General features: G+C 47.8%; 1 protein-coding gene across 3 annotated transcripts in view; it reads right to left on the reverse strand.

The window, feature by feature from the left end:
* Nucleotides 1-6,449, reverse strand: part of PIEZO2 (piezo type mechanosensitive ion channel component 2) — a 510,005-nt gene extending 503,556 nt beyond the window's left edge. For all 3 annotated transcript variants that reach the window (XM_035029291.1, XM_035029293.1, XM_035029292.1), the window contains exon 1: nt 5,461-6,449. In XM_035029291.1, coding sequence (XP_034885182.1) covers nt 5,461-5,524 — 64 coding nt within the window. In that variant the 5' untranslated portion in view covers nt 5,525-6,449. The remainder of the gene's footprint in view (nt 1-5,460) is intronic.
* Nucleotides 6,450-11,264: the final 4,815 nt, after the last annotated feature.

The raw sequence follows: 11,264 nt of genomic DNA on the forward strand, positions 1-11,264 counted from the left end.
ACAATTGTTTAAATCTACAAATCTTACAAAATTTAATGTTTTACATTATACGCGTTGTATCATCATCTTGTTCTCAATCAATTGCTCTTAAATATCCAGGTGTGCCTATACTATTCTAAGATCTCCTGAATATTTAGGGGAAAAGTTATAATATTATATACTGTTACTGTACAACTTCATATACAATTATAGTAGCATAGGAACTAAAAGGAAAATGCCTGTGTAAAAGCAAATAAATGAATAAAATCATATTCAATAAATACCATGAAATTGGTGGTTTAGTGTCAGAAAGTCAAAAGTAAACACTGTCGGCATAGGTCTATGGAGACCCTATTATTTAACCAGAAGAATGCAATTGTGCAGTAGAATATTGAGCAAAACTGGTGTGAAAAATCCTGATAATTAAAAATTCTCCCACAGGGCGCCTGGGTGGCTCAGTTGTTAAGCGTCTGCCTTTGGCTCAGGTCATGATCCCAGGGTCCTGGGATCGAGCCCCACATCGGGCTCCCTGCTCGGCGGGAAGCCCGCTTCTCCCTCTCCCACACTCCCCTTGCTTGTGTTCCTGCTCTTCCTATCTCTCTCCCTGTCAAATAAATGAAATCTTAAAAAAAAAATTCTCCCACAACACACCCATGCCCACTTTCAACTGCATAATTTGGCTGTAGGAAGGTACAGAGTTGCTTTCATGTGGATCCCACCTACTCATATCAGTATCTTTATGACCCATGTCACCACCTGTTAGTCTTAATTTCTACCAAGACATTCTTCAAGCATCCTGCTCTTCTGCTCATCTACACAAATGCAATAATAATACCTCCCACTTTGAGCACCTGCATAGTGTCAGGCATTATACAAGGTGTGGCTGGGCACACTATCGCACACCTGCCCAGGGAAGGAGGCATTAATAACTCCCTTTTACAGAAAGAAAAGAGAAACAAGCAAAAACAACTCTATGATCACATAGTAAAGGGCAGAGCCAGGATGTGAACGGAGATCTTTGAAATTGCCAAGTCACAACCTCTTTTCCCCCGAAGGTGAGGTCCAAAGCAGCCTGCTTATCGCCGGCTATGAACAAGCATATATTCCCTGTAAAGCAATACGCCCACTGCCAAACCCACAGGCTGGACACATAGCTCCAGCTTCCACAACCCATGCAACAAAATGATCATGTCCATCTGTGTTTACAAAATTATTTCATTTTAGAACTAAACTACATATTTCTAATCCTTCCCACTATTACTTTTCTCCTCTCTGAAAATGACAAATAGTATCTACCTATATAAGACTGAGAAGGTGTAACAGAAAAGAAAGTAACTTTCAGCACTGTTAATGCATCCTTCAACAGCTGAAACCTCCTTCTTCTGAGAGCTATAGCAGGGCATCATCTATAATTCTTGGGGTGTATGTAAGTGTGATTTCGAAATGACACATGCCACATAGGGAGAAATATATCATGCTGTAGAGAAAAAATTATATTTAGATAGACACACCCATACATATTTCAAAAGCGACTCCATGGTTTTGCTCTGATTTTTATCCAATATCTCTAAAGGGAATTTTAGAAATTATTCCAGGTTTTGCACAATTACCCAAGTGTGATTTTTCTTCTCAGAGCACTAGTTGGTTGGTTGATTCTTTTTGTGTGCTCTATAGTCTCCTGGTCTGCTCTGTGCTCTCCTAAGCTCTGGTCACTGCAGTTAAGGGAAGCATAAAGTAGCGATGCCACCGTGGTTCTGCCCCTCCTGGACCAATCTGTTCTGTCCAAGCCAGCTCCCCTCCCCTGCCCTGAAAATGGTTAAACTGGCTCTTTAGGCAAGACATTAGGAAACTCCAAGGAGCACTAGGCAAAATGAATGAATGGGTCAAGTGCATGTGAATTAAAATGTACAAATCAGGTTCTGACCCATGAATAGACTCAAATCATAAAGATAGGGGGCACAGTACAATCACGTTAAAAGAAAAATGAGTGTAAAGTATTTTTAAAGTACTCAACAATGATCAGATGTTATAATTATTAGAGATTTCATAATATTATGGAAGCTTTTGTCTGGTGGTTTTTTTTTTTTTTCTCCATGCATCATTTGTAAGAAAAGAGTCAGAATGGCTACCCAAGTAATCATAAATAATTCTGGAGACCTTTAAAATTTTCAGTTTCTACTGATGTAGGAAAATCTGTCACTGGATATTCATTTTGGGTGGTAAACAACATATATATATTATATTATATTATATTATATTATATATATTATATTATGGTTTCTATTTTGCTTTTAATGCTCAAGAACCACGTAACACCTGCATAAAAGAGGCCTGATTTCACTTCTCATTTCTCCATAAACTTTTTTCTACAGGAAAAAAGAAAAACCTAAAGCATCAGTTTAAACAAAATGGCAGTTAATTTTAATATCTATCGTTAGGCAAAATGGCTAGAGCATACCTGTGCAGAAAAATTTCAACATCAATGTTAGAGAAATGTTTTGTTTTGTTTTTAAATACACAAGCTTCTACAAAGGCCTGGCTTTGAAGGTTGCCTTGCCCAGGTATAAAAATAGATGGCTAAAATGTAAAAATCGATTCTAATGGCAAATAGATCATTGCACTCTCCATGACCAGGATATTAGGGAAACCTGAATATTTGATTTAGTAGCACCCTGGGAGTAGGCAGACCTGAAAACCCTCCAATAACCTTGAAACTATCCACTTCTTGTTGAGAATTGAATGCCCAATCAGGCGACACCTACCCAGTCCCTTTTTGTCCCTACAAGTACAATGATTAGAAGGCATCTAGTCGCTGGGAAGTGGGTTGTCTTTCCTAAGCAGCAGCCAACAAGTGAGGGGGTACTCAGGGGATCAGCCCTCCGGTCTTCCCAGGAGCTCTCGCTCTCTTTCAGGCAGGGGAGGAGGTCTGAGGTCCGAGGTCCTTGTGCTTCACCTTCCCTTAGGTCTGCTTTCCACAAGGGTGGGGGAAGCAACAGGCTCCAGACCGAGCTGGGGGCCTCCACAGCACCCCCACCCACCCACCCACATACAGGTTAGCCTTCCTTCTGTTAGCCCAGAAGATGCGTGGGAATCCAGAAGCGTAAGCTGGAAAGGGAAGGCGGCCGAGGATCACCTGGGCCGACTCCGGCTTTTCCTGGAGCTATGGAGCAGGACAAGGGGCGCGGGCGGGGCGCCTAGCGTCTTGAGTCCCTGGAAGCAGTTCTCATTCCAGGAAGGTCAGGTCCCGAGGGCAAGCCACTGCGAGGGGCCCACCGGGCGCCGAGGAACAAGTCAGAGGGCGGGAGTCAGAGGCCGGGCGGTGCCGGGACCCGGTCCGCGGGCAGCGCTCCCCGCTCCGCCCTGCACCCCTAGGAGCCTCCGCGGAGGGCTGGAGTCGCGGCTGGCGCCTCGAGCCTCGGGGCGTGGGAGCTGGGAGTGCGGTGCGCCCCTGCCCCTCTGGAGGGCAGAGCGCAGAGCAGTCCCACTGATAGGACTTGGCGGTGTAGACCACCAGTGATTAGACAGAATGACATGGCCCGGGCCCCTGCAGCCGCGGAGCATCCCGTGCGGCCGAGCTGGCTTCCGCAAGGGCCGAAGCTCAGGGCGAGGTGGGTGGCCAACAGCGGGTAATCCCTGCTGTCACAACACTCAGCTCCGACTGGACTGAGCGGGCAGCAGGTAACCACCTGCCCAGTTCTTCCAACAGTCGCCGCGAGCTGCTACCCGGAGAGGAGGCGGGGAGGGGAAAAAGGCTGGGGTTGGGGAAGGAGTGGGGATGGTGAGGTGCGGACAGAGGAAGAGAGTGCCTTCTGACCCTCGTGCCACTCCCCAGGCCTCCTGCCCCGTCGGCACGGACAACCACAAATCGGCCTTCAGACTGAAAGCCCTTTGTTAACTCAGGCTTTGGCTTCCACTGGGCAAACAGTAAAGGAGCCAGGCACGGTGCCAGGTGCTTCAGATACTCAGACGATTCCCCAGACCGTATGTACGTAAGGCACCAGAAGTATCCCGGCGCTCTTTTCCCCACAGCGCTCTCCCAGAGCCTTTTCCGTTTTGAAACTTAAGCAAACTGGCAGAGAGAGACGTCCACGTAAACTCCGTGGACGCTGCGATGCTCACCTCCATGCGCGGTTAAGGATGAAGATGCCTGCAAAATGGTCCTGCCTGGAAACTCAAATGGCAGAGAAAGACCAGCACGTGCGCCCCGAGCCCTCCAGCTGCCGAGGACCTTGTGTCTTCGCCAGGGACTATTTTCACTCTGAAAGCCTTCTCTGGTTTTCCGCGGAGGCTTCTGACACCTTAATACTCGACTACAAAATCCTCCCAAGTAGCTGGGATTAGACCCTCAGGAAACATTCTAGAGCCCCCCTATTACCTGCGCAAATAAAAACACTTAGCACAGGTGTGATCTTGAGTCCTCAACCTCTAGCAAACTGCAGAAAGGTGGCTTTTTCTGCGAAGGCCACGCTTTCTTTGTAAATGCAGCTGCTGCTTGGTAAAAGGTGTTCTGTTTTCTAGCTCTGGTGGGGGAAGCGAAAATTAAGGCGCTGTCAGTCATTCCTAGAAGTGGGATTCGGTGTAACAGGCACCTTCTATTAGAGGAGAAACTCAGAAACTCTCAATCCAGGCAGCATGATGCCAGTCTTTAGACCTGAGACCCAGTTGCTTTTAAAGCCCTGCCGACCCTGTAGAAATAGTGAGATCCTTTACCGGGAGTCCAAGAGGCTCCCTTCTGGCCTTCCCTTAACCCTCACCGGTCCCAGGGAGTCGCAGTCTGGCTCTCTAACCCTTTAAAGATTTGTAAGGGCGGACGCCTGGACGGCGGAACTGCGTCTTTGGTCCTCTAGGGCCCCAGCATCCAGCGCTTTTGTTGTAGGGGCTTTTGTGGAATAAAAGAAAAGTAAGCAACGTGAAGCACTGTTTCCCTGTACCTTCTAACTTCTTTTCTTTTTAGAATGGCCAGAGTCCTTCACTTCTTCCCTCACAGTTACTGGGATACGGGGTGGGGGCGAAATGGCTTCGGTACCGTCTGGATACACCAGGTGCTGTGCGTCTGCGGACAGGGGCGCGGAGGGGACTCTGGTTCGACGCCGCACTGTACCTGGGAAGGCAGTCTGCAACCGCCTTCCAGAAAGATTTGCATCCTTTGTGCACAAGTCAATACTCCACGAAAAGAAATTCCACGTGTAACTAAGTTCAACACAAGAGTCTTGAGCACATGCCAATCCTGGCCGCCAGAACCCTGGACGGTTCTGAGAGACCCCGGTCGTGCGCCCCAGCGCGGGAAGGGAGAGTGCCCCGCTGCGGCACTCGCGACAGCACGCGTCTGACTCCCCTGGTACAGGAACAGTGGCGCGGGCTTCCCCAACCGAGTTCCCGAGCACTAGAGCCCTTAATTTAGGTTTACTCGGAAGCCTGGCCCCCTCCCCAGGCGCCCCCTTTAGCCTCCCCAAGTAACCTCGGCGAGCGGACCACACTTACCTACTGCCAGGCAGATGGGGAGCAGCAGCCTGAAGATGAGCCCGCACACCACTTCCGAGGCCATCGCGGCGGTCCGGCGAGTCCAAGCAGAGGGGCGAATTTCGAGGGTCCCTAAGACTGGGGCGCCAGGTCCATGTCCACCTAGGGCCTCGGGCGGCGGGCGGCTCGCAGCCGACCTGGCATCGCCACGCAGAGGGCCGCCGCGCTGTCCTCCCCGAGGGCGCGCTCCCCGAGCTGTGGGCCACCCCTCACCGGGCTCTCGCTCGCCCCTTGCAGGTCTCTCAGCCGCCCTTGGCCGGTCTCTCCGCGGCGCCTCGCCGGGCGCTCGGCCGCCCCTAACCAGGCTCTAGGTAGACCCCTCGCCAAGCGCCCGACCCCCCCACGGCCGGCCCATGAAGTGTGGAATCCCCAACCCGGTGGCGGGGGCCTCTTCAGTGGGTGGCCGGGGCCAGAGTCGTGGACTGGGGCACTCGGGGAGGGTCCCGGGGGGCGGCGCGGCGAGGAAAGGGGGCAGGAAGGGCGTGTTGTCCTTTAGCCCGGCTCCTGGGGCGTCGCTCAGGGGCGGGAGGGGAGTTTTCTTCCCGGAACCCCCACTGGAGGTGAGAGCCAACGTGCCTCTGCTGCCCGGCGCCGGCCCCCTGCCCACGCAGGCTGCGGCGCGCCGCCCTCTGCCCGGACTCTCGGAGCTGCCCGAGGTCCCGAGCCGCACCGCGGCGGCTCCTCGAGCGGCGGCGCAGCTCAGCCTCTGCGCCCCCCAGCTTCGTGCCAGAGAGACCCGGGTGGGAGCGGCCAGGCGCGCAGAACCATCCCCGCCTGCACGGGGCTCGAGCTATCGGTCCGGGGGTGGCGCCGCGAGTCCCTCCCTCACTAGGAGGAATCGTGCGAGCGTGGGCAGAAATCGAGACGAAAGCGCACAGCCAGTGGGTCCGGCTCCAATTCCCTCCTCCACGGCCTCAACTTAAAAAAAAAAATAAAATGAAATGAAAACCAAACGGCGTCCGGAAGCCAGCTCGCCCCCCGCCCGCCGCGGTGCAGCCTCGCCCAGGCGGCGCAGCCCCGGCTCCACTTCTCCACCTTCAATGAAACTTTCGAAGCCTCACTCGGGGACGGGCGTGCCCCCGAACCAATGGGACCGCGGCTCCGGAGCCGGCGCGCGGGGAGCCCGGCCCCGCGCTGCAGCTCGGGAGGCGGGCGCCGAGCACGGACGCGGCGAGCGCGCCCCCACCCGCGGCGCCGGCGCGCAGGCAGAAGCGCGGCCTCTCCCGCGGGCTGGACCTTTAAGCGTTCTGTCGCCCGGGCTCGGCGCCTTTCCACCGCTGCTGGCTCCAGCAGACCCTCAGCCCTGCTCTGTGCGGTCATTCTGCAGAACAGAAGCCGTACATCCTTGCATCCTGTCCACAGGGAGTGCCCCTGAACTCACCCAAACCCAGAGAATCGTTGGGTGCGCCAGGAAAACTGCACAGGTGAAGCACAAGACTAGTCAGGGGTTTGAACAACTTTGTGGGACTGTCACTTGTGCCGGGTTCACGCGTACCCACTTGCACTGATTAAGAAAAATAGAACCCGGAATCAATCCAGACCAATGACCCCGTCCATATTTAACCTTGTGAGAAGATGGTTCTCAAAGCTGAATGGGCTCTGAGAAATCCCCGGTCTTACCGAGAATGGGTATGGGCGTTCAGCTATGTACGCCCTTAGTACATTTTGGAGAACTCTTCTTTTCGCCTCAGATTTGTTTGTTGCTTGTTATAACTCCTGGGAAAAAGAGTGTACCGTTTCCCTTTTCTCCTAATCTCCTTTTTTTCTTGTTCTCTGGGTGAGATCTAGAGAAATCTGTTACCAGCAGGGAGACTTCAGTGTGTCTGGATCCCTCATTTCCCCATTATCCAAGAACTGGGGAGATCTGATCCTGCTGGAGAACTGTTGGAATCCTCAGAAACAGAAGGCAGATAGATGATTTTCTGATCTCTAGGGAGGACCATTCAGAGTTGGTTTTTCCCCCAAGAGGACAGAGAGGGAAGAATTTAACTTCATTTAGCACCAGCATTCTAGGCTTGAATTGGTTGGAGATGATGGAAAATCTGCTGATGAAAATTATGCAAACCTTGGTTCTCTGTGTTAACCAGGTCTCCCTTCTTTGAGATACAGTAAACTTGTGTTTTAAGTTCAGATGCCTTCCCAAATTCTCTGAGAATGACAAACTGAACCATTACTTTTTTATGAAGACTGGAGGTAGCAAAATCTTGTGAAGATACTCCAAAACTTGGACCATTTGTGTGTTCTGGAGCTCTGAAGAAGCCTGGATATCTAAACCCCAAATGTAGTCATGAACCTAAAAGTAGGGGTGAAGGAGACAATAGGAACTTAAATTATCAGCAAATCATTGACTACTACCATGAACTGTTTTGTGTTTTGCAGAATCTGTACCCTTTCTGACCTGCCTAGCATTTGGATGTTCATAGATGGTGTTCTCCTTTTCTCTCTCACTCTCTCTCCTTGATACAACTTGTTCTTGGGGCCTAACTAAGAAGTCTCAAAGCCCTCCTGAATTTTAAATAGTGTTGTGTAACTACACGAATGCTCAGTATTCTCTGAATATTTCCTCACATCTTTTCTAGGCTTTCCATATACCAGCCATATAGATGCCTTCAAAATAACTAATGCGGATGTTTAAGTTAGAAAACACAAGAAACCCAGCAGATAGGTGATCTTACCAAATGTATATCTTGCTTTCTCTGCCACATTGTGTGCCAATATGGCTGTTCGGTTTTTAAAGATACTAAGACCTGGATCCCTCTTCTTAGTCTTACCAGCACATACACCTAAGGAGTTTTAATTGTCTAGACTACACATATAAAGTGTTCTCCATCTTGGCTGCATGTGACAGTCACCTGGGGAACTTCTAATGGAATCTCAATTCTCAGTCTCCACACCCAGAGGTTCTGATATAATCCCCCCACCCTCCCCTCCATGCTTGTATTTTTGTGAAAGCTCTCAGGTGATTCTCAGGTGTGCAGTCTGAGTAGAGAATCACTGTCCTCACTTACACAACAGAACTCAGAGACGTGCTATTGGTTTTCAATAGGAGCATCACCAAACCAAATACACATTTCGAGGGCTACATTTTCACAATGGGGTGACACAAGCATGCATATCAGTAGCCAATGGCATTGTCTTTACAAGAGCTATTTTACCCTAAAATTTACCTAAATTGAGAAGCGGTAAGTATCTAATATCTAGACAGCCTTGTTTTTAAAGACTCTCCAGCCCACAAGAATATTGATCCCATTGGTCAGGAGTCTCGCGTGGCTAGAGACCTTAATCCTTAATCTGAGCATTTTTGATATCAATTTTGATAATTGATGAGTGCCTAAAGCATATGACCCCAAGTTTAGCACAGGTGATGAATTAAGCACCAGTCTGCATCTCTTCATCTACATGGACAATCAATGGCTTCTTTTGATCATTACTGAGAGTTTAGTGCCTTGGAGTCCTTGTCTAAGTTGAAGAAAGTCATAAAACCTACATAATATGCAGTGGTATATACAATTTATGGGTGCTAAGAAAAGTGCCTGGTGCATAGTAATCATTCAATGAATATTAACTGCCATTATTACCATTATTATTACTACTGGCATTGCTATTGCTGGAAAACGAGGACTGGTCCTGTATTTCTGAGACTGTCATGTTGAACCACAGTAACCTGCTCCCGTACTCAGAAAGATGCACTGGATCTAAGCAATATGTTTACAAACCATGGCACAGTTGAGTAATAAACAATTTCCTAAGTGTTTGAGTTTTAGCCATAAAGAATATGGCACTTTGTGCCTTGCTTGAGTTTCGTCTTATCTGTTGAGATCTGATCTTTCCTGATTTGGTTTAATGCTACACTGATTGACAAAATCATTCAGAAACACCATCTTTGTCCCCAGTGCTAATTTTCTCTAGCATGCTCAATATTCAAACACTGTCCCATATCATGTCTTGCCCTATGTCATTTATTATTCCCTCAAATGCTTTGTTGGCTTCTTTTGGAAGATCTCAGGGGTGGATATTGTCTCAAATGGTCACTCTGCAAGCCAGTATTTCCCAGAGGAACATAAAGTTGTCAACCTAACATTTTCTTCTCCTGGTGACATCTGCCAAAATTCCTCGGTGCCATCTAGCCGATAGAGGATGGGATGCCTTCCTCCTGCCAGCTAGAGGATGTCTTTTAGCATTGGTAACATATGTTCTCCTTACATATGTACTCATATAACATTTTTAGATGTATCCATTTCTATGTTTTTAAGTCACAATAGTTGTTTAGAAGTTATTTTAGTTAGAAGCCATACGGTTTTGGGCTCCTATACTTGAAAAAACTTGGAAACAGAACGGAAGCTTTTTTTCTTTTTGCACATATATTCTGTGGTTGCAACTTTTTTAAGTTGTCAATTTCATGTTTACAGCAGGCGTATTTTCAAGGTCTCTGAACTCCAAAAACCTAGACCACTTTGAATAATTTGTAGGAGACATCACCGTGTTACACCTCTGCTACAGAGGTTATCCCCCCAATGGTCTTTCCCAAGTCATCTACAGGGAAAATGCACAAAACCTCTTATGTAGCCAGCAGACTGCTGATTTGTGTCTTTTGTTCAAGAACCTTGAAAAATCAGCTGACATGTATATGTGTTTTATTTTTCCAGTCAGATTTTAGGCTTTCAGGGCACAGACAAAATTTCATCCACAAAGCAAAATATAAAGCAGGGTATACAGCCAAACATTGTTTCTAAATGAATTGCATTCTATTTATTTGCTATTTATTTGCTTCCATGACACAAACACATGTACAAACACACAAAATATCTATTACCGGGTAAGAAAGACCTCAGATGAGAATAATGGAGCATGTAAAATTGTATTTGTTTTTTGTAAGGTTGACATATAAATGAAGAGATTATGAATTTGTGGGGAGGGTGCTCAGCCAAAGCTGATGACTTGCCTTAGGCACACGGTCCCCAGATGGCTGACACTAACACATGGAAACCACCATTCATTATTCACAGCCAACACCATGAGCAGATTTTTATCTCAGGGGTTGTCTAGCTGCTTTCTGTGTATTTGCTTCTGAAGTCTTTGAAGAGGTTGCTGGTTTTAACACTATTTGGTCTAAAAAGGCTTATGAAACTATGGGGAGAATTTTAAAATGGGAACTAAAATTGGGAGGACAATTTAACAGTGAATTACAGTTGTTCGAAGCAAGTTAATACACAGAAAAATCACGAGATTTTCTCTTTACCTATAGCTTCCCTGTCTATATCCTAGTAGATATTTATTCGTTAATAAATACACATTTCAGAATGATTTCAATTCCAATTGTATGTGTTGGAACTCCATCAAGATCTCTTCAATGGCCTTAGAAACAGTAATATTCTCAGTAAGCCTAAATAATTTTCATTCACTGGTCTTTTATAGAGGTTTCCAATATGGGTATGCACTGAGTGTAAACAAGTTTTGGAATTGGCTCTATCTAGTTACTAACTTTAGCCGGTAAGGAGGACTCATTCAATGACTATTGAAGTCCTCTAGGTTGAAGCTTCATTCACTTATTCTCCTGCAGTGCCACCTTTTGGCTAAAAGTATATTGAAAAAAATAGAAGAACTTAGAGTGGAAAGCAAGCAATGAGGCACAATCAACAAAGGTCTCTTGCAGCCAAAGATATGTTGATGGGCTCAGGAATACAGTAGGGAGCAGAACCAAGTCGCCTGCTGCCTTCGTGAAGGGGGCATCCTATCAAGACAGACAGTAATCAAATAATTATAAA

Source organism: Mirounga leonina, unplaced genomic scaffold, assembly GCF_011800145.1.
Source record: "Mirounga leonina isolate KUSES-001 unplaced genomic scaffold, KU_Mleo_1.0 Mir_228, whole genome shotgun sequence".
Taxonomy (NCBI): domain Eukaryota; kingdom Metazoa; phylum Chordata; class Mammalia; order Carnivora; family Phocidae; genus Mirounga; species Mirounga leonina.